The sequence below is a fragment of the Labrus bergylta genome, chromosome 5 (genome assembly GCF_963930695.1).
Source record: "Labrus bergylta chromosome 5, fLabBer1.1, whole genome shotgun sequence".
Classification (NCBI taxonomy): Eukaryota; Metazoa; Chordata; class Actinopteri; order Labriformes; family Labridae; genus Labrus; species Labrus bergylta.
Window position 1 is genome coordinate 10,938,088 of NC_089199.1, and position 22,484 is coordinate 10,960,571.

The 22,484-nt window shown below is 41.2% G+C and overlaps 3 protein-coding genes across 8 annotated transcripts; 2 read left to right on the forward strand and 1 right to left on the reverse strand.

Moving 5' to 3' along the window:
- Nucleotides 1-619: 619 nt before the first annotated feature.
- brpf3a (bromodomain and PHD finger containing, 3a) lies at nucleotides 620-12,837 on the forward strand. Of its 6 annotated transcripts, none has more exons than XM_020629025.3 (13): nucleotides 668-1,016; nucleotides 2,529-4,057; nucleotides 5,442-5,598; nucleotides 7,238-7,369; nucleotides 7,525-7,662; nucleotides 7,751-8,063; nucleotides 8,164-8,508; nucleotides 9,154-9,708; nucleotides 9,796-9,850; nucleotides 10,236-10,318; nucleotides 10,507-10,580; nucleotides 10,693-10,847; nucleotides 10,939-12,837. In XM_020629025.3, the coding sequence occupies exons 2-13, from the start codon at nucleotides 2,547-2,549 to the stop codon at nucleotides 11,120-11,122; spliced, it is 3,702 nt and encodes a 1,233-aa protein (XP_020484681.1). In that variant the 5' UTR covers nucleotides 668-1,016; nucleotides 2,529-2,546; the 3' UTR covers nucleotides 11,123-12,837. The 6 variants fall into 6 exon arrangements, 5 of the variants coding, with proteins under 5 accessions (XP_020484681.1, XP_065810821.1, XP_020484678.1 ...); XM_065954749.1 differs by having other exon boundaries at nucleotides 7,525-7,653; XM_020629022.3 differs by having other exon boundaries at nucleotides 669-1,016; nucleotides 10,483-10,580.
- A 1,078-nt stretch (nucleotides 12,838-13,915) lies between these two features.
- On the reverse strand, nucleotides 13,916-20,980 carry mon1bb (MON1 secretory trafficking family member Bb). The gene is made up of 6 exons (XM_020628924.3): nucleotides 20,850-20,980; nucleotides 20,168-20,262; nucleotides 19,481-20,077; nucleotides 18,131-18,923; nucleotides 17,287-17,434; nucleotides 13,916-15,933 (listed from the first exon to the last, which is right to left on the reverse strand). Exons 2-6 carry the CDS (start codon nucleotides 20,244-20,246, stop codon nucleotides 15,706-15,708), a joined length of 1,845 nt encoding a protein of 614 aa, XP_020484580.2. The 5' UTR covers nucleotides 20,247-20,262; nucleotides 20,850-20,980; the 3' UTR covers nucleotides 13,916-15,705.
- A 136-nt stretch (nucleotides 20,981-21,116) lies between these two features.
- tcta (T cell leukemia translocation altered) lies at nucleotides 21,117-22,481 on the forward strand. The gene is made up of 3 exons (XM_020628990.3): nucleotides 21,117-21,604; nucleotides 21,707-21,758; nucleotides 22,054-22,481. Exons 1-3 carry the CDS (start codon nucleotides 21,394-21,396, stop codon nucleotides 22,094-22,096), a joined length of 306 nt encoding a protein of 101 aa, XP_020484646.1. The 5' UTR covers nucleotides 21,117-21,393; the 3' UTR covers nucleotides 22,097-22,481.
- Nucleotides 22,482-22,484: the final 3 nt, after the last annotated feature.

The following is a 22,484-nucleotide window of genomic DNA, read 5'->3' on the forward strand; positions in this document are numbered from 1 at the left end:
AGCTAATATGTTTATGTCTTTAATATTTTCCAGGGGTGGGTAAGGCTACAGCTGGGCCTACTTAGTAGTCTAAAGAGAAATAGCAAATTTTAAGGTTTCAGCATGATCCCATTTGTATTCCTGGCATTTTATAGACAAAAAACGTTGAAGCTAAATACAAATGCATATCAAAGGTACTCTATCTCGCTTTTCCAAGCTGTTTCACTTCAGTACACTCATTAACAGATATTGATTAATTTGTCATTTTGTTATTTTCTAACAATCAAGTCAGCAAGCAAGCAAGCATGTTTTAAGACTTGTGAAAACTGTAACATTTAAGTTGCATAAAAATCCCCATCAACAGCTAATGAGTTGCCATGCCAACATAGCTGTGTGTCCTTGACAACTGATCAAACTCCCCTATCTATTTATCGTGTTGTTAGGGTGTTAGAACGACTAGAACAGCTTTCGAAACTGCAGGTGTATGACAGGTACAACATGGGGTCTGTGGGGAAATGAAGATGAGGCCACAAGGCGCGCAATATATGTATCGTTGTTTTACCAATCGCTTCTACGTGTAATGAACTCTACAGTGAGCTCGATGCAATCGGTGTACTGCTCTGACCAATCAGAAGCCGGTGCGCGACAGCTGCGAGGTGAAGCCGCGACCTACAATTGGCTGAGGTGATTTTTTTTTCCAAAGGGGCGTATTTTTCAAGCCATCTTGACTGAATATTTAGCCTCATCCAAGGTGCATTAAATTGATATCTTTGAGATTCAACCACCCTTAGGTTGGGAACCAGCATCATTAGAAAGGTTAAAACCATATCTATGAAACCGGGTCGTGTTTGTGTGTTGAGCGGAGGTTACGGCGAAGAGTTGACGTGGTGAAGATGACGCTGTCGCTCCTGAAATTACCGGCTAGCTAGGCTAAATGCTGGCATGTCCGCCTTGGTTGTAGTCTGTCACTAGCTGACATTAAGCGAGGAGCAGTTTTTCTCGTCTGCCACTCGCGTTGCAGAGGACGAACTCACAAGGTAAACCACTCTGATATGTTCAGCATTTACAGCCTTGCTAGGGAATCCTGCTGTTTCGTTACACGACTTCTGTGTGTCCCTGTCCGACCGAGTAACGTTATCACATCTTTTGCAGGGGTCTGGAGTACAAAGCCAAAACCCGAAACGTTGCACATTTGTTGTGTCGTTGTCTGACATATTCATGCAGTATATTTGTGAATATAGGCACGGTGCGTACAGTGCGCCTGCTTTCTGGTTGCTGTTGGCATGTATAATTGGGCTGCTAATCAACTTGCAGTCCAAATGTTGTCTCTGCTGTTGTGCGCTTAAAATGGCTGACAGATGTTAGATACTCGGGTTGGTATTTAGCGCTCTTCAACCTAACTACACACAGTAACAAGGGGGGAAAATAGAGGATACCGGGTTTTGATTGGTCAGAAAGAAACGTAGAAACGTAACAGACTTCTGATTGGACCAATGGAGAGAGCTGAGGGTCCCTACATGCAAGCAGTACCACTGAGCTGTACTTGTATTTGTGCAGGAAGAGTACTTGAGGTAACATGTTGTGTTTATCACAACAGAACCAGAGTTGAACTCTTTTACAAAACGGATTTGGACAGAATAGATTTGACAAACACAAATGAACAAATCTGATGAGGATTGATGGCATTTATTTGCAGCAAAAAGGGAAAATTATAAACTGTTTAACATGACAATGATAACAGGTTGAATGTTTAAACTATTTTTCTACTCATTAAGTAATGTGTTGTTACATGTCAACTATTGTTTTGCTTTTTTCCTTCCTTCATTTTGCCATCGAGATATAGCAAAGAAATATGTTGTCAAAAGCAATGAGGATATATTTTAGTATTATGACAACATTTTGAAAATGTCATGTCACAATTATCCTGCCAATAATCATACACCAATGTGTAATTCAGGATATGCAAAGTTATTAAATATCCTTAAAACTTTAAAATTGAACTAGAATTTTTTGTAATCCCTCTACAGTACAGTTTGTGAGGAAACACATATTTATTTGCATCATCCAAAGGACTTAAATCATTTTAGGGAACATCCTTTTTAAGTGTAAATTAATCAAACAATGGTAGCTGTGGTAGTACTTGATCAAAAGAACAGTCCTGCAAAATTACAGGAAAAACTAATGGTAAAAATATGCCGGTATAGGACTGAATCAAGGGGAAACAGACGGCTTTAAAAGTCTCACATGAGAATAATTATTTTCCTGATTCACTATGACTTAATGGAGATTCACCTGATTGTGTTTTATCGTAACTGTTTTGTGAAATCCCCTTTCCAGATCGGGGTCCTGCATTTTATTGAATCGAGACTATTGTTAAATGTTGTTGGACACGTAACATTTACAATAGCTTAATGACAAAACAACAGCTACAATAAGTCTGAATTTATTGCACTTTATGCTTTTGTCATTTTAACTTCTAATGTAGAGCATGTTGACATTGAAGCCTGAATTGTTGTATGAAATATTTCTCTTCCTTTTGAATTTGTCAGCAGGCAGTGTAAACTCCTATGCGGAAGGCCAGGAGGTGGGAATGTGAGACAGTTGCAGGCAGACTCAACATGGGCAGGGGTCGAGGAAGAGGGAGAGGAAGGGGCAGGGGATCATCTGGCCAGCTGCGGCCCCCCTCGCCCTACAGACTGCAGCTATCGCCCTCCAGGGAGACTTTAACGTATGCTCAGGCACAGAAAATAGTAGAAGTGGACCTTGAGGGAAGGCTTCATCGGATTAACATCACAGATCCTCTGCCAGTTATCACAGAGGACGAGATGATGGCCCAGGACATTGCTGAGTGCAACAGCAACAAGGAGAACAGTGAGCAAACGCAGAGTAGAACCAGATCGTGGAGGAAACCCTCAAACAGTAAAAGCAGGAGGAGCAGTAAGAATACGTCTCACCAGAACCAACGGTCTGGATCGCAGCAGAACACAGGATCTACTTATTCTGTCCAGCACCCGTCCCACCAAAGCCCTTTGCCTGAGCCAACCTTCCGTTTGCTGGGTTCAGTTTCCCCCTCAGAGGCACCTCCTCTCCCATCAGCTTACTATCGTTTCATAGAAAAGTCCCTAGAGGAGCAGGACAGCGTGGCTGAGTACGACATGGACGAGGAGGACCTTGCCTGGCTGGAGATGGTAAACCATAAGAGAGTGTGTGACGGTCATGCCTCTGTTTCAGCGGACACCTTTGAACTGCTGATTGACCGTCTGGAGCGTGAATCAATCCTGGAGTCTCGCAGTCAGGCACTGTCACAGAGTGCAGTCGACGAGGATGCTTTTTGCAGCGTCTGCCTGGACGACGAGTGTCTAAACAGTAATGTGATCCTGTTCTGTGACATCTGCAATCTGGCTGTCCACCAGGAGTGTTATGGTGTACCCTATGTACCTGAGGGTCAGTGGCTGTGCCGCTGCTGCCTGCAGTCCCCCTCCCGCCCTGTAGACTGTGTACTCTGTCCCAACAGAGGAGGTGCCTTCAAACAGACAAGTGATGGACGTTGGGCCCATGTTGTCTGCGCCATATGGATCCCAGAGGTTTGCTTTGCCAATACAGTGTTTTTGGAGCCTGTAGAGGGAGTTAAGAACATCCCTACTGCTCGCTGGAAGCTTACCTGCTACCTGTGTAAGCAGAAAGGCAGGGGAGCGTCCATTCAGTGCCACAAAGCCAACTGTTATAGGGCCTTTCATGTCACCTGTGCCCAGAAGGCCGGCCTCTTCATGAAAATAGACCCGGTGCGGGAGACAAGTGTCAACGGGACCACCTTCTCTGTGAAGAAGACGGCTTTCTGTGAGCATCATTCTCCAGTTGGGTCGCGGGGAAGGGATGGGTCTGGAGACGAATCCGTCGAAGGGAGACTGGTGGGAGGCAGGGGTAACAGAGGTCAAAGGTCATACACTCAAAGTCCCCCCTCGCCGCTGAACAAGAAAGCTACCAAGGGCCAAAAGAAGAAGAACACAAAGGGGTCCCGTGGGTCAACACGTCGCTCAAATGTGCCTGTGCTGCTTGTGCCTCAGATTCCTTCACACAGGTGGGACATTTACATACCGTCAGAATTTCCATACACAGCAGTTCCTATTACACATTGTAGTGCTCTGGTGTAGATTATTACATTTTTCTCTCTCTTTAGCTCTTATTAAACTTTACTCTCACAGTGCATGGAGGACATTATTCTGTACATAGCTTATTATCTTATCTTACTTGGTGCTTATTTCTTATTTATTGCTTATTTTATTTTTACATCTTAAAGGGATACTTCACCTGTTGAAACATGAATCTGTATTGACATTGGGTCATATATGTAGTAGAAATGTGAAATAAATGTTGAAGTTGGTGCCTTCTTGGCCGTGAAAAGGCAGAAAGTGTCTTTTTGGCTCATGTGGATGAAAGACACCAAATCCCAGAATGCACAGCACTGCAGGCCACTCCCACTAAGGGCCTTGATTTCAGAATCAGAATCAGAAATACTTTATTAATCCCAGAGGGATTACAGCGTACAGTTTCTCCAAAATATACAATATAGCAGTAGAAATATAGTAATAAGAACATTTACAGTCATATTTACTTCAACACGAGGCCATTTCCTCTACAGATTCCGAGATTTCTTCTAGAATTGAATTGGTATCTTGGAAAACAGACTCTATGTCTGTGTCCATAGGCAAACAGTGAGAACACCGACACTACCAGCTCGCCCCAGCTCGAGCCGGTCCGGGCTCCTCGTCCTCACCACCGCTGCCAGCTCTCGGCTGCTGAGCTGCCAGCGGCCAGCAATATAGCCGACAGGCCAGTCTTGTGTCACGGTGGCCAGTGGCCAGCGGCCCCAGCAGCCAGTGGCCAAAACACAAGACTGGCCTGTCAGCAGCAGCCGTCTCGCCGCTATATTTATATTTTTTCGCCATTATCAGCTTTCTCCATAGAGCCTGTTAGCATAGCTTCCAAGCAATATGGCGGATGTTAAGTTTACATTCTGGGAGTGAGTTCCCACCCACTGATCTGTGATTGGTCTGTAGCTTCAGTGGTCGAAAATATGAGGAACTAGCATTGTAGTTTCACCCTGCTAACCGCAACAGCTTCCAGTGACGCAAAATGACGATTTTTGCATTATCGGAAGCTCCATTCAGACTTAAAAATACAAAAGATTTCCCATCTCAGGGGGAAATGAGGGCGGGATGCACGACCATTGAAAAATACTACCAGGTTTCTAATGATACAAAGCTTAATGCAAATGGTTAAAGTATCCCTTAAAATTATTTCTATATTTCCTGCTGCTGTTTTGTGTTTAAGAGCAACTGTAACAATCAAATTTCCCCCTGGGATTCATAAAGTGTTTTTGATTCTGATTATATACATGTATTGATCCTTTCAATAATCCTGCCAAAACCTTTTTTAATCCACAACTGTTAACATCTCCACAGGCTGAACAAGATCTGCACAGGAGTGGAAGTCCAAAGGAAGAATCAGTTCATGCAGAGGCTTCATAACTACTGGTTATTGAAGCGACAGTCACGAAACGGGATGCCTTTAATACGGCGGCTTCATTCCCATCTTCAGGCCAACAAGACAGCAGAGCAGGTGGGGACAGAGATGATGTGCTGTGTATGTTTTAATTACATTAGAAACTATTCCACAATAATCCATTTATTTTAAAGTAGAGTCTCAGCTTTACCATGACTAAGCCATATTATTGTCAGCACCTATTTACACCTGACTGAAAGCCTAACCTGTGGGTTTTACCTTTTTTCCTTTTTTTTCCTTTTGACTGCCTCATTATTTGCTTGACTTGCTTAAAGCTGTTTTTTTACATAAATTTTGGCTTTCTATCCTCGTGGTTAGCAGCATGAGTTATTCAAACCATCACATTTACATTTACAACAACATGATTATCAAGCCATCACAGAACAAATCAAGTCTGTTCATAGCAGAAACTGCAGAGTCACTTGAATCACACCACTTCACACCATTTTTGTAGACTCGCACAATGTAATCCAAACAAAAGGCAAGACATCACACTTTGCAGGACAAGAGTTAAGCCGTTTTCACATATGCACTCCTGAAAATGTCTAGATAATTTTAGGAGGACTGCTCCGGAGATTCTCCTGACCTGGCCGTTCACATTATGCTCCTCACAGCTGGAGACTATCCCTGTCAGAGGGGAGGGGGAGGGGGAGGGGGGGGGGGGGGGGTTTCCTTTGGTTAGACGTGACGTAAAAATACAACGCGGAAGTAGCGGACGAAGCAACAGAGTCTGCTATACGACGCTATAATGCGAATATTTGCCTTTATATCAATGCTATGTGTAGTCCAGCGGAATGGCAACATCAACAAAAGAGTTGAGAACAACATACTGAGCCGTTTAATTACCAATGACTGAGCATAGTGTTCGCGTGCAGATACTATGCACCATGCAGTAGTAACAGTATATAATCGTCACTCCCCCCCTCCTATTGGCTCAAGGTGAAATCTCCCGAGAATATCCTGCAGCGTTCTCACTCAAACTTGCTGCAGAAAAATACTACGGGTCTGGCAGGAGAAACTCCGGGGGCAGTCCAAGCGAAAAATGTTGCTGTTTGCATTCACATATACGACTCCTCTGGGAAATATCCTGAGTTTTTCAGGCGATTTCTGCAGGTGTGAAAGCGCTATTTATTAGATGCATCTTTTCAGTGGACCTCACCCAACAGCAGGGGGCAACAATGGGTAAAAGTTATTGATAAAGGTTTGAATTCATTGCCCAATCATTTATTCTGCAAGAGGAGGGCCTAAGCTTTTTAAAGCGTTCTACTTTTTATTTTGATATTTTTATACATTGTTTGGGATTAAAATATGTATATAGGGCTGCATTTGTACAGTTATGTCGATATGGTAGCTTTTCATACCAACTTAGATGTGGATACATAAATATTATTACATTTTAGTAAAACCAAATTGAATTGAGATTAATTTACCCCAAAAAAGCATTTTTATGGCTTTGGCTTTTTGGACATGTCAATTTTTTTTTCATAGTCATAAAACTTCAGGATCCATAAACAGATTTTACCCATCCTGCAATGCGTAATGATGCACACTGGACTCTCTGAGCCATAAAATCTCATAATTTTCCTCACATCTCAATCAATAAAAGTACAAAATACAGAAAGTTATTGTTGTAAAGAACTTTAAAGCTGATTAACATGTCTTTTATTTTTTTGGTTTTTGTGCTTTTCATTTTCAGAGGGAGCCTGATGAGAAGCTGTGCGCTGCAAGAGAGGAGCTACGGTACTGGCAAAAGCTGAGGCAAGACTTGGAAAGAGCCAGACTATTGGTGGAACTCATTCGCAAGAGAGAGAGGCTAAAGAGAGAGCAGGTGTGTGATATAACAGGAGCTATGATTATAAAGTGTACCTTAAAAAAAAGAGACCCCCTTCTGCATTGTCATCAATATGTTAATCATTTGAATATTTAGGGTGACCTTGTGCATCCTCTCCTCTCTCCTTTTATGTTTACCTCACCTCTCCTCAGATGAAAGTTCAGCAGGCTGCTCTTGAATTGAAGCTGACCCCTGCATTGGTGCTTCTGCGATCCACTTTAGACCAACTGCAAGAGAAGGACACTTCAAAAATCTTCTCTCAGCCTGTCACTCTGTCTGAGGTTGGTGAGGTTAGGAAACAATCTGCTTAAAATTCATTTTTTTGACTTACTACTTGACTGACTCGGCTAACAGTCTAAATTCTCATGATTCACTGAGGTCCCAGATTACTTGGAGTTTATTTCTCAACCCATGGACTTCTCCACCATGCGCACCAAACTGGAGGGACACGCCTACTGCTCCATCGCAGACCTAGAGAAGGACTTTGACCTCATGATCTCCAACTGCCTCAAGTACAACTCCAAGGACACCATGTTTCACACGGCAGCCTTACAAATGAAGGAGGTGGGTGGAGCGGTTCTACGTCACAGCCACAGACAGTCCCAGAGCATCGGCCTGGACCCACATACAGGGATGCATCTCCCTGAGACTCTGAACGCACACAGCTTCTACTCCTCTACGTGGGACGACAGTGAGTTTAAGGCTGGAACAAGATGTTTATTTTATTACCAAATCCTTCTTATGTCTTTTCTCTTAATTTGCCTTTTTGTGTCTGTTCTTGCACTCTACAGTCGATTCTCTCTTGGACCCAGACAACAGGCTTCACTTGAGCACTGACGAGCAGCTAAAGGCCTTATTGGACAAACTGGACGTGGTCACATCAATGCGAACCAGCGGTGGTCGAACCAAACGCATTAGGCTGCTGCGCAGAGAGATCAACGCACTCAGACAGAAGATGAATCAGCAGCAGCAGCAAAACTCTCAGTCTGTAAATGGAATTGACAAGGAAGATGAAGAAAATGAAGATGAGGAGGAGGAGGGGCAAGAAGAAGATAAGAAGCCGCAGAAGGAAAAGAAAAAGGGGAAGCCTAATGTCGATAATGGACCTTTGAAAGAAGTGTCCCACTCCAGAACAGGTAAAACATGCTTGTTCCTTCTTTATTTTACTTCAATGATCGTTTAGACTGTGAGGGAAATATTAACTTAATAATAAAGCATTAGGAACTGCTCAAATACCAGCCTTCCTTCTTGATAACAATTACAATACTAGATGAGTGTTGGCCAATAAGCACCACCTGGCAAAAGTCCATTAAAAAATATACGTTTTATCCGTGGAAAAACACTGATTGCTGAAATCTCTGGCAGAAGCGTCTGGTCTCCTTTCACACAGATTTCCAACCAGCCTGCTTCCATTAGGTTCATCCCAGTTTTCTCATAAATGGTGGGTTTAGGTGTTGTCTAGGATTTTTTAAAATTTTCTTTTATAAAACTGAAATGACGCTTGCCACGTATCTGTGACATTATAAATGAGCTGTTGAGGTGAATGTTAACAAATGACTGTGGTTTATTTGAGTTAAAAACAGTAAATGTCAAACGTCTGTGTAATATGTTGAACTGTGAAGGCATCTGTACTGGATGTTTGAACTAGCTACCTGGCCTAGTGCTATTTGTTTTATCGATTTGAAACAGTGAAAAGCAGCAGGTTAGAGACTTGAAATAATAAATGACTATCATTTCAGTTGTTCATGATCATAAAACACATTTCTTTCTTTTTGACCCAGATGACTCTCCACCTGTGCTGGAACTAACCTGTCCAGTATCATCGCCGCTCCCAGGAGATGCTCCTCTGGAACCTCCTGTCCTTGGCATCGTATCTGGAGGGCGAAGGTCACCTGGACGCTCCTACAAACGTCAGCGGTCATCCCGCAGTGGGAGCAAAAGCCAAGGTGAAGATGAGGCTGAAGTTGGTGAAACGCCATCATCACAACCGGAGGCTGTACACGAGGTCACCCCGCTGGGTACACCGCCCACTCTGTCTCTGGTCGGAGTCGGTCGTCGTACGTCTGTTCTGTTTAAGAAAGCTAAAAATGGGGTACGAATGGGGAAGACAAAATCCACACTACAACAGAATGGGAAAACACCTGAGGAGAAAACAAACGGTTTGGATAGCAACCCTGCTAGCCCAAAGTCACCCAGTGTGACCAACGTCACCACTTTACCTCCCACTCCAAACGCTTCCCCGACCCCTCCCTCACCTTCCTCACACCACCTGCGGTCCAGAGGACACAGCTCCGAAAGTGAAGCCGAAAAACTCCCTCCACCACCCAGAGAAGGAGGCAAGGACAAAACACACAACTTTATTTCACAAAGAGATTTTAGAAAGACCATATTTGTCATTATTTATTTCTTCTTTGTTTTGCTAGGCCTGCCAAATGGAAAGCACGTCCTAGCTGACCAGGATGAAGAACAAAAACTAAAGTGAGTTAGTGGTTACAAAGGCAAAAAAGGGCTCATGTAGGAAAAGTAACAAGGACGAGCAATTTAAGGGGATTTGTATCATTTACCAGTTTTTCAATTCAGTTTACTACTACTGTAGACCTTTGCAATTATGTATTTGCAAATAAATAAGTTAATTTTCTAGATTTGTTCTATACACATTTCAGACAATTTATTTTTATATTTGAGCTGTTGCTATGCTGCTAGAAAAATTGGACCCCACTTATAAATGTTTTACTGTTAGGAATATAAAGTGCTTGTGCATGAAGAGAGATTGATTGAATGTAATCCACAGTCTCACAGTTGCACTTTATTTAAAAAAACATCCTAATAACTGTTTTTTCTGTCGTCTTGTTTACATCTGTAGTGGTTCTCCTCCAAAACGAAGTCGTGGTAAACCTGCACTGGCTAAAGTCCCAAACAGTGAGAATGGAGACACCTCTGCGTCTGGTGTGTATCATGAAAAGGCAATATGAATTCAGTGTGTGTATAAATCAAGCATGCAAACGTTTACAATTTTCATGATCAATGCAATAACATCTAATATTCAGTTCTGGCTATAGGTTTCTCAAAAATGTGTTTTAATTGGATATATTTGAATATCCCATTCACAGGAACGTCTACACTTCTGTCTTTAGATAGTGAGACCGAGCTAACACCCTTGGACCTGGTTTGGGCTAAAAGCAGGGGCTATCCATCGTACCCAGCTATGGTAAGGTTGGACTTGATCAGTGTTAACACTGTGGCATTTGTTTAGCTCATGAAATCCCCTAGAAGGAAATGATAATTCAGTCAACTTTGACTGACATGATTTATTGTTTCAGATTGTTGACCCAGACATGCCCCAGGAAGGGCTCCTTCACAACGGCATTCCCATCCCAGTGCCTCCTGTGGAGGTGCTCAAACTGGGCGAGTTGAGAGAAACGGAAGAAGGCGAAAAGCTCTTCCTCGTGCTCTTCTTTGACACCAAAAGAACGTGGTAAGATTCAGAAGAGCGGGCTGTACCTCATGCTGAATTTAAAAAAAAAATGGAGAGCAGTGTTGGTCAATTTGTCTTTCTTGGTTTTCAGGCAGTGGCTCCCTCGGAACAAACTTCTGTCGCTGGGGATGGATGACACTGTAGATAAACTCCGCCTAATGGAAGGAAAGAAACCAAGTGTTCGCAAGTCTGTACACACCGCATACGACCGGGCCATGGCGCATTTAAACCACGTGAGAGGAAATCTTAACTTCACTCCCTCCAATTTTATATAATTTTAGTTTCAGGATTTTATGATCTTAAAACAGGCTGCCTGGTTAGATGTACAAAGCTTAATCCATGCTCCTAAAAAGGTGGGAACGTTAGAAAAGAATATATATTCCAACAGCTTCTTCATTAAACTGTATGTGTATTTTTTAAAAGGGGGGGGGAGTTGCTTGTAGACATTTTCCTCGACAAATTTGCTAATTTATTCCTGTAATTATTAAAAAAAAAAGATTTTACACAACCATTGTTACGATGTGTTCATATCAAGTTCTTATTTAAGGCCAAAGTGAGCGGAGACTGAAGAGTGAGAGAGAGAGAGAGAGAGTGTAAAATATTTAATTGTCAAAGGGATCGTCTTGATTCAGAATATATTTAGATTGTATTTGCAATTCAAATGTCACTGTGTTTTAATGAATTGTAAAAGTCCCACATGATGCTCACGTCATACCTGGACACTACTGATGACAAGTTCTATTTTTGTTTTTTAAATGAACTCTTGGTGGATTTAGTTGTATTACATTAACATTTTCCTTAATACATTTTTAAATAGAGCTACAATGCATTATTGATTAGTCATTAATTCCATCAATTTTAAACTTATTTTGATCGTTTGATTGGTCGAGTTATTCTCAAGAAAAAGTTTGAAATTCCATTCATCCAGGTTTTAACACAAAACAATTCAGTAAATGTTATTGGCCTTTAGGAAACACTGATCAACATTTCAATAAGAGTAATTCAAAATATATTCATTGTTACCTCAAAATTCTCTTTGATTTTAAAAATATAATTTTAAAGGACGCTTACTGCTGACATTGACATGTTAAGTTCCTGCAAGATATGTTCATTCAACAGTTCTGAGAACTGTTTAAAAGAAACATTCAGAGGAGTCAGAGAAGAATGTGCAGTGAATAGAAATACTGATCGATGTGCAAACGTCCTTGATTCTGAGTCCAGCTATGACGTGTTGGAGGTGGAACCTTAGAGGTCTTTGCTTATTTTTTCCATATTGTGAAAACTGTCATTTAATTCTGGATTGTTGGAGTCGGCGGAGCAGCTATTTGGTTAGTAAGATGTGAAGCCACTGCAGAGGTGGAACAGATTGTCCTGTGGTTTAAACTACATCTACTGTGATCATTCACTGAAGAACTTTGAATAGTTTGTTTTATCAGGCTGAATGAGTCTTAAAGCACAAGTTCAATCTGTTTAAAGAAAAGAAAAAAGATTGACTGGAGGAGGATGGCTGACTCCTGGAGCTGTCTATGTGGCTTAAAGTGATTTGTATGTGTGTACAGTATATACATATGAATAGAAGCTCAGTGTGGTAACAGGTGCATGTGTATAGTTCTGTAAATATGTAAATGGATGTTTATACTGGCTTATATGAAGTTATTTAAGGAATGCAAAAATCAAATTTAGATTTTAATTTATAAATTGTGGCAGTCGAGAGTGTTATTTAAAAATTCAAATATTGAAAAGATTTATGTATGAATAAGTAGCTTTGTAATAGTGGCGGTTATTCACCAAACATGTCCGAAACATTATCTAGAAGTGAAGTGTCACAGGACCTGAGCACTGTAGGCATCGTCTACAACAAGTTTCTTTGTTTTGTTTTCTTGGGTGGCATCGGGAGATCTTTGATCTTGTCATTTGAATTGTACTGCAAGATCTATTACCTGCCTGAGACAATATTTTCTCACACAAGAATAAATGCTGTTTGAAACAATTGCTGTTGTACGTCATCTTTAAACTACATTTTGTCTTCTGAACTCAATACACTGTATCAGTTCAAGGACAAGGCAGCACTTAAACTGAATTTAAGTATAACATGACTGGCTGTAATTACATTGTTTTGCACCTCCGATGTAAACACAAGGGGTTATCCTGCAAACTGACCAAAGCAAGCTCTGCAAAATTAAATGATGCAACATTTCATGTAAAGTCTCAATGTTTTTGTCAGGTAAGGACCATGAAGGTCGTTCTTTTTTTCATGCTTTTGTCTAACGCACTTACCTATTTGTCAGAATTTACCCCTTAAGTTTAATAGCTTGAAATGTGACCAAGCACTACATGCACCTGTTTCCTTTTAGAAGACACAAGGGGCATTTCTTCCTCATGGTGGCAACATTCAAATGTTTCCTATAATCTCTTGACTTTTTAGGTGGTCAGTTACATTAAACACCTTATCAGGAAGTATTAGGGACAAAACATTTGTATCAGGTGTTGATGTTCAGGCCTCTGTTATCATTTTTTAGAAATGTTTTAAATAATACAAAGCCAGGCATAAACTCAACTTTCTATTCTTGTTAGATCCTGAGTGTTGTGATGTAATCAACCATTATAAAAGATTAACTATGAGTGAACTACAACATTACCTAGAAGTGGGAAAAAAATCCATTAATGTAAAAATCGAGATTCTTCTATTCTGAGATTTATATTCATAACTTCAAAGAAATCAGCTCATCAGTCACTCCCTGTTAAGTACTAAGGCTAGCTCTTTAACTCAGTAGAATGACAAATGGAGCAGCAAGAAATTCAGCCAGTCACACAGATGACTGGAGTAGATCCTGAAGTATGTACTAATTCAAAAGTAGACTTTGAATCCATGAATCCAGAATCATTTAAAAATGAAAATAGATTCTGAATCAAATCGTCACCCCAAGAATCAAATTTGAAATAGAATCGAAACGTGACCCCAAAGATTCCCAGCCCTAAAATTGAGTGTTGAGTAATTTGGATGACAGCAATACATGTGAAAAGTACTGAGTTTCCCTTTTTCTTAGAATTAATCTCTGTAAACAGGACAGTTAGAAATGTATTTAATAAAGGTCTTTCAGACAATCATTTCTATTAAACAAAATGTATGAATAGAGGCAAATCTGTATATTATATTATTTACCCTATATGTTTGTTGGAACATCAAGTCTGACAATAATTTTGAAGACAGAAGAGGACGATGGTTTTGTTCTTTTGCAGGTCTGTGATATGGATGGCCATTTTTTTCTCTTCTGTATGAATGTTGTTAATTCTGTTAGAGGGGCTAGTCTTCCTGTTTGTCTTTGTTTTGTTATATTGCACTGTGTATAAGGGTGTGTGACTGTATGTGTTGGACCCCAGGAAGAATAGCAAATGCGTATGCTGGTGCCGATAGGGATCCTAATAAAGAGATTTATGGAAATAAACTTCATATATAGCAGGTTTTCACAATAAATGACGGTCCATCAGTTTGTACTCTGAGCAATCTGTTAGTATCTAACTATTTCATGGGCCACTCCTCGTCACACTTGGTAAAACATTATACATATTCTACTGTACATACTAATTACGGTGTAAATCCTTACATCCTCCTTCACTCGTATTTGGAAGCGTTATTTATTGGAAGCTCCTATTTTATGAACAGAATCTTCTCTTTCCTATAATTAGAAATAACTGTTCAAGAAATTCTTAAGACAAATTGTTATGGAAAACGACAGGCTGGCAAAGTCATGCATCACATCATGTTTGAACGTTTTTCCTGGTAGATGTTAAATGAAGCTCATTCACGCCATCTATTCCTTAGTAACAGGTGAAGATTTGTGCAACTTGGGATTTATTTCATAATACTATAAACATACTCTTAAGACTTGAATAGACAGGAAATTCCTCCAAGGACACAAGGAGGACGCTACCGCTTAGAGGCCCTCTTTTAAGAAACTAATATCACAAAAAAAAATAAGTCGCCCAAAGTCACAACAATGAGCGCTAGAAAAACACTGAGTGACCACAGTTATATTTTCTAAACTTTAGACAGATGATGTCACCAAACTAGCATTGGTTTGACTCCTAGCGATGAGACGCTAACAATGACGATGCTGCTGATGGAAAAAGGACCAGGTGTGACTGACTGGGATTTTCTACTTGTTTTGTGTAACATAAATGAAACCTGACCATTTTAAAATGAGTTTGAAACATCAGTCGGATATGAAGTAACACAATGTTTTCAGGTTCTGCAACAGGGAAGTGCCACGTAATTCATACAGGGCGATGATTGCTCATGGCTCTGTGTGACAAATAGCAGCCAATCCCAGTTCTACCAGTTCCAGTTGTTGTTTCTCCGGTTTAGATTAAACCTTAACGCAGCATACTTTCATTTCTTGCATATCCTGTTGTGTAACATTACGGACTTTTTGCGGCATGTCCCAAAAAGAAACAAAAAAACCCAATTACAGTCTGCCTTACCTTTCACCTTAACTTAGACCAGAAAGAAGAGATGGGCAGCACGAGCCTTTAAAGGATCTCTCATCTGTTTGATACATTCACTGTCCGCAAGGAATCTGTCTCTTTTGACGTAGTAATAAAACAATATAAAAAACATTTAAATATCACTGCCATTTTTCTTCTACCACAGTCACATTTAAAACGCACCGATGCTTTTTATCTTGCCCTGGCTCGCTTTAGTTGGAAAGAGATCGTTCCTTCTTAAATAGTGTAAAACGTAGTGTTTGATTCCAGTAGTCAAAGTCTGTCAAGTCCAAGTGTTGAAAAAATATCTCGGAACCAGTGTAGAAACTATTGTTGACTGAGGCGGAGCAGCTAGAGTAGCACTAAGAGAGTCCTATAGAAGAGATAAGAAGCCGTTATCTGTGGAGTCTTGCTGGTCAGATTTGGCCCCTCGAGAGCTCTTACTGGGGTTTGGGGTGGTTGAATACTTCGGGGGGTATCGGATGAAGAGACGGTCCTCCTCCTTTTTGATCCACCTTAGAAGCTTAGTGATGGCTGTAATGGCACAGGCCTTCGTCACCAGAGGGCTGAAGCAGGTGTACAGCTCAAATTTACTCGTGACCTACATCAGAGAGACAAAGACATTCATGGTGAGGATCTTAACAGTTGGTTACAGTCTAAATAATTATAAGAATAACTTTCAATTTGGGGAAATGTGTTTATCTCCTTTATAGTGGAGAGCAAGATGAGAAGATTCATTTCCACAGAAGAAGTCAGAAAACACACGAACATAACTAATTTAGGTGCTGGGTCTTAAAATCAAGTCCAATTTGCTGTGCTTTGATGTCCACGCCCACAGGTGAGATTCCAAGATTTTGTTAAATAGCTAGCACCTGAGGAAGATCCCAGTAGGGGCTCGAAATGTTGTGTTCTTTAATGCATATAGCAAATAAATAGGGATATCTTCAGGAGCCCTAGTGTAGCGAGTCTTTATGCATTATATCTAAAGATTCATTTCCCTCCCATGTCTTGAGATTTTATTGTATTTTTAACCACCTGATACTGATGGTTTTGGATATCTGAACTTTTATACCAGCAGATACAAAGAACCAGCCCAATTCCAGTGTAACAAAACAGAACGGGATCATTATTTAACCTCTATTAAAGTCTTGCATTCTGTACATCTTTTACCTGGTGTGGTTTTAAAATCTAAAATATTTCCAAATTCTTCATGTAGCTCATTCATTTTTCTGCCACCCCCATAATACTGCGTGCTGCCATCGTCATGTGATAAATGACCTGAAAGAAGTTGTTCTTCACTGCTCTAGAACAGTACTCACCGGACGTCGCTATAATGCATCTATTGTCTCTACAGAACAGAACAACTTGCTGTGAAGTCTGCTAGTTTAGAGCAGCAAAGCAGAATTCAGTTCTAACAATGTCAGTTGATATTTTGTCAACGAGGAATGGGGCACTTCTGGTACTGCTTTGAGTAGAACAACTTTGTCTGTTCAGTAAATATGACAGCTAAGTAATAACACGAGTCAACAGGTTGTCTTGTCGGATCCAAAGCACCTTAAATGTAGTTAACATGTAAAGTATATGTAGTCACTGACATAGTTGTAGCCTCAGTAAAAAAAACAGAACTTGGGTTTTTGTAAGGGTTAATAAACCTTTGGTCAGAGCTATGCTAGCTTTTCCCTTTTCGTTCTAAGATTAGCTACACTCAGCGAACTATCCCCCTGCCTCAAGTCTCACAGGGAACACACAGATATGAGAGTGGAAACAATTTCACCGTCTGACTCTCCACAAGAAAGCAAACACATTGTCCAACATTTTCAACTTAACCTAAGACCCCAAAGTTCCTTTAGACTTTCTCATGTCACAAAAAAATCAAAGGCACAAAGTATTTCGTGGAGAGACAGTATTCATTTGTTTCACATAGTAACAAAAGAGAATATTTCCGTTAACATACCCAGGCTAGCAGAGTTTCCCTCTCAGCGACGTGGTAAATCAGCTTGAGTGGTCGTGAGGGGCTGTGGATGCGGCTGTGCATGTAGCGATAAAGGTCTAGCAGTCTCATTTTCTCTTCGTCACTGCTGTACGGTGCCTCCATCTCTGGGCTTCATGCAGCAACACATCACAGAGGAAAAGTTACAGACAAGAAAACATCTGTCATTGAAACTGTGTGCAACCATATAAAACGCAGCTTCAAATTTTTTTTTTTTTTTACAGATGTTTGTTTCTTTGTAATAATGTTGAGAAAAGTGTTTCATGGATAGAACTGGTTTATGTAGTGCTTTGAATATTTATTTAAATTCATGTGAAAGGTTTTGGTTTGCTGCTGGCGTATGTAGTAAGACACTCGATGCCTTTACTTCAGCCCATGAAGAGATTAGAGAAGTTCATTGGCAGGATTATTAAAAGACTTAATATTTTCTGAGAACTTTTATTCCACTGTGCTCCTGTAATTGGAAGTTCTTTGACAGAAAACCTTGTATTCTGAATTGACAAATAAACCCTTAAATGTCTAAGTAATGTACTTCTTAGGAGTAAATGGGCTTTCCTACTTTCCCTTGTACAAGATTTTTCAGTTTCCCTACCATGTCCTCTATTTAAAATACAAATTTTCTTTCTTATTTTACATTATCTGAGATAGTTAACACTTTTCCTTCTTGACTACATGCAGTGCATTTTTTCATAACATTTGTATGATTTTTGGCATGTCAAATATATATATGTATTTTTTTCCAACACCAGATTAATCTCACATTTCACTCCTACTGTTGGATGTTTAATGACAGATACAACAAACAGACCTGGTGAACTGCGTGAGCTGGCGGTAGTTGTCTGGCACATCGAAGGGCTTGTACATGAAGTGTCTGAGGTCTGAGACGCCCACCTGGCTCACGCTGTAAGACTGGACCTTGGCGATGAGGCTCAGGGAGTTCTGAGTCGCCATGGCCTCCTCTATCTTCCTCTTACACTCAGCTACTGAGTAGAAAGCCTCCTTGTCCGTCGAGAGCAGCAGCAAACAAACAGTGCATTCTGGGGGGTCCAGGTAAGAAATATATGCATAAAAATAACAGTCCGGATTAAAGAGGGGGAGGCAGATTGGAGTCCAGATCTCCCCGGCCTGAAAGGCGGAGGAGGCTCCGATGAGGTTGAGCAGGAGGTGGACATCTGCGGGCTCCAGCCTGCTGTCCTCAATGACCGTCTTTTCCTGGACGATCGTGAGCAGCTGGTTGTTGGCGATGAGGATAGAGAAAACCAGATTGGGCGTGATGGCTTTCTGCAGGATCTGGCTGAGAGAATCCCTGAGAGATGATGCTAAAGGCAGGCAGTGAACGGCTGCGAGCAGGAAACTGGGGTCAGAATCCACCAGGTTGAGGAGACCATCCAGGATCTTCTCTGATCCGGCAAGGAGTCTCCTCAGGTCGTAGTTTTTCTTGTGCTCAAAGATGCGGGATATGCTAGCCTGGGTGAGCATGCTTATGATCTGATAGTACACATAGAGGAGCTCTCCACGCAGCTGCCGCTCAGACTGACGACTGCTGGACACGCACACCAACACGAGTGGCCCTTTCTGTAGGAATACTACGGTGTGCTCCTCTGTAGGGAGGAGGGAAGACCAAAAATAAAAATGAATAAAAGAATACTTAAAGTTGTGATAATTCTCTGCTAATGATGATCAACAGAATATACACATCTTGGTACTTGATGAGTCATTTAGAATTAGACATGATATAGAAAATCTTATAACTTTTAACCACCAGTTACATTTTACAAAAATATTGTAGAATATTTTTTCTTTCAGTCCTCGATTATGATTATATTATCATCTACAGACACGTTTCTGGTTCCACTCTTAAATCACTGGATAAACTTTGTCACTCTGCCATCAGAATCATAGATCAGAGATCACTATGCCTTTTCCTAACTGATTACTTTCCAGATACACTTCCCTGTGGTGCAGCACTTCAAATCAATTTGTTACAATTAACCGTCTGCCTACAGCAAGCCTGAGCTACTACACTCATACACATAAGTCACTCCTACCAAGAACCTTGTGTAACTCCACATTTACTTTCATTTTTTAGGTAGAACATTACATCCATAATAACTGATCAAAAGTTATGTGGAAATAAAAATTCACACTTTGCACTCACCTGAGTAGACTGAGCGGATAATATTATCTCCACTTTGAACAAAGGAAACCAGTGCCATCATGACTCCCATCGTGGATGATAGAGCCTCTTCACTACCGTATCTGGAGTAGATCGGTTTGCCCGCTTCGCTGAGCACAAAAACATGCTTCCTGTGCTGCCGCCAACTCTCAGATGTCACGTCCTCCTCACGGTGAGACATAAAGGCAGGGGATTCCTGGGTCCCTGCCTCCAACAAGGGAGATGACCTTCCTTTAACACCGATACCCTGCTCCTCCAGCTTGGCCTTGGCCAGCATTGTAACAACGAACTCCCCGGAGTCGCTCTGGTCATTGTCAGCGGCAGCCTCCTCGCTTTCCCCAACAGACTGCTGGGCGGACACATTATTGTGACACTCTGAGTTTTGTGTCTCCTCAGTCTCTAGCTTTGTTACCTGGTTAGAAATAGGTTCTGCATCCAGACTCTGCTCCTCTGCTGAGACATCTGAAGAGAGGGAATCTGCAGTTTCCTCTTTGCTAATACTTGCACTGTTGTTTCTCTTCACTGCGTCAGGAAACATGTGATTCCCCAAGAGGGAGAGAGATGTGGCCAACGTGTCACCTAAGATGAAACAATAATTAAGTTGGGATATGAATAAAAAACAATGACAAAAGGTGCTTTGAACTACAGAGAGAAGATGAGATAGTTTACCAGGTGGATTGCTCGCAGACGGTGGACCACAAATCTTGACTCCCTGTGCCTCTCCTTCTTGATGATTGTCTCTCTCCATGATACCATCCCAGTCACTGGAAACACAGCAACAACAACAAAAAAAACATTACAACCCAAGTCTGAAAACAAAGCTGTAGTCTTAAACTTCTCAGTGGCTGTAGCTGAACCTTGAGACAGCATGCATCTCCCTTTCTAGTGAATAGGAGCACTCATACTGGACTGGTGGGCAGGTCACATGATAACAGAGGATAACTGGTTACAACAGAGTATTACAACTCCAAGATACCAAACAGACTCTGGAGTTTAAGACTGATTACAACTTCCAGCAGCCTGGCTAATGTTGCACTAAAGATTAACAGCGGACCAAAGTAATTGTTAGTTGACCGCCAGATCTAGTGAGCTAAGGTTTGACTATTAATGACTACTTATAAAGCTGACGTTAGCTTTTCTGATAACTTCTTCGCCGCCACGTTAAGTTAACTTTCCATTCACTGCAAATTTCAATTCAACGCAGTAAATGTTGACTGCAGTTACACGGCTAACGCTGCCTGCTAGCAGGCGACACACAGATCAATTTCATGGCCTTGGCATTATAGGGATCATGCAGGCAATCCCGGTCAACTAGATTTAGACCAGGGTGAAGATTAACAATAACACTCACAATGTCTGTGCCGTCGAAATGTTGAGTTGTGAATCTACTTCGATACATTAACCTTCATCAGCAGCCCTGGTTGCAAACAAGCTGTCAAGAATGAGAAGCAGAAAACAAATTTTCCTCTTACCACGGCAGACATCCGGAATCTCTGATGACATGTTCATCCGGCCAATCAGACTGCTCGCTGATAAGGGCAAGTCCCGCCCCTTAAGGGGCAGTCATAAATGTGAAGCGCAGCTTTTTGGTGCCTTTTATGTTAGCAATATTTTAAATGCTGGTATGCACTAGAAATACAAGTTATTTTGCTTGGAAATCATTTAATAATTGGTAGATGGATTAAAAAGAAAGATGTATTTTATGGATGTTTACCGTCGCAAGCCTGCGGGGCAGCCCTTACGTAACTACGTCATGACCGCTGGTACGAACGTCGTGTTGTGAGAGATGGCGACCAGGATGTCACACATTACTTATCCTTAGCGATGTTTTTACTTACTCATCTGTGGAATAATTAACCTTTTTTGATTTCACATTAACGTAATAACCGGACACTATGGAGGAACCGTGGGATTTTGAGTTTCTGTCTCGTATTGCTGACGGCTGCTTGTCGTTCCTCTCAGAATTTGTGAACGACTGGCTCGCAAACGACATGAGAGTCTGCATATTCAAAATCTTACTCAGCTGGTTAATATTTAGTCTCATCGCTATTCACTTTGCGTGGAAATTCTACGGGAATACAGTGAACGACATGTACTATCGACAAGGTGAGTTTTCCGTCGAGGTTATCTATCACAGTAGATAAGTGCACGCACAGGCCCAACACGTTGTCTTTATTTGTGTGTGTGTGTGTTGGTGTTTACGTTCAGGGACTGGGCAGAACGGAGGCACACCTGATACAGCCCCTCACCTGAGTGGATGGTAGGTGTCCGAGCATCCATGTCGCTTCAGACAGGTAGACTACCATCCTCAAACTGTGTGGTGCTCTGAAGCTTCAGTTATTGATTGGTCAATAAAGGTCATTCAGGATCCGACGAATTCATAATGCATGTTATTGTTCAATTCTGCTGTGGTTTAATAGATACAATGCATTGTATGTATTATCTATATATATGTGGTGATGGTGGGTAACTGTTTACTGATCAAACTGAAGTTGTACACCTTCCTGTTTTAAATTGTTTTGCTAGTAATGCAATTTTTTTTTAAATTCCCACAGGGAAAGTAAAGTAGGAGAGACCCTGAAGACTCACCGAGATTAACAGGACAATGCTGTTGGATTTCGGACCTGTTCGGAGTGAAAGTGGACATTTTACATTTCCTATAGACTCAAGTTTTGCTGATAATGAAGCGTCTTCAGTGCATTTAAGATGCAGCCAACTTCTGTCAACTACCCAGAGGATTATCTGTTATCACTGAAGTTGTCACACTTTTATCCATTACATCATTTTTTTAGTGCTGTGTTATTTAATTTGGCTGTTAGCGAACCACCATCTGTAAAAATGTGAAAATATGATGGCCTTGTGTTCAGATTAAGGGTGCTTCAATAACATATTGGACATACAAGTTCCACTCTGACCATGAGCACCGTATTTAAACTTGATTTGTATGTGCTATGGCAAAAAAATAAAGAAAGCATGGACAAGACAC

What these genes read in the sequence shown, in the direction of transcription:
- tcta (XM_020628990.3), top strand. Translation starts at nt 21,394, where the DNA reads ATGGAGGAACCGTGGGATTTTGAGTTTCTGTCTCGTATTGCTGACGGC. An exon ending in CGACATGTACTATCGACAAG is followed by an intron (nt 21,605 to 21,706) that starts GTGAGTTTTCCG and finishes GTTTACGTTCAG; the next exon opens with GGACTGGGCAGAACGGAGGC. An exon ending in GCCCCTCACCTGAGTGGATG is followed by an intron (nt 21,759 to 22,053) that starts GTAGGTGTCCGA and finishes AAATTCCCACAG; the next exon opens with GGAAAGTAAAGTAGGAGAGA.
- brpf3a (XM_020629022.3), top strand. Translation starts at nt 2,547, where the DNA reads ATGCGGAAGGCCAGGAGGTGGGAATGTGAGACAGTTGCAGGCAGACTC. An exon ending in AGAGGCTAAAGAGAGAGCAG is followed by an intron (nt 7,370 to 7,524) that starts GTGTGTGATATA and finishes ACCTCTCCTCAG; the next exon opens with ATGAAAGTTCAGCAGGCTGC. An exon ending in TTTGACACCAAAAGAACGTG is followed by an intron (nt 10,848 to 10,938) that starts GTAAGATTCAGA and finishes CTTGGTTTTCAG; the next exon opens with GCAGTGGCTCCCTCGGAACA.
- mon1bb (XM_020628924.3), bottom strand. Translation starts at nt 20,246, where the DNA reads ATGGAGAGAGACAATCATCAAGAAGGAGAGGCACAGGGAGTCAAGATT. An exon ending in GTCTGCGAGCAATCCACCTG is followed by an intron (nt 20,078 to 20,167) that starts GTAAACTATCTC and finishes GTTTCATCTTAG; the next exon opens with GTGACACGTTGGCCACATCT. An exon ending in GGGAAACTCTGCTAGCCTGG is followed by an intron (nt 15,934 to 17,286) that starts GTATGTTAACGG and finishes TCTCTGATGTAG; the next exon opens with GTCACGAGTAAATTTGAGCT.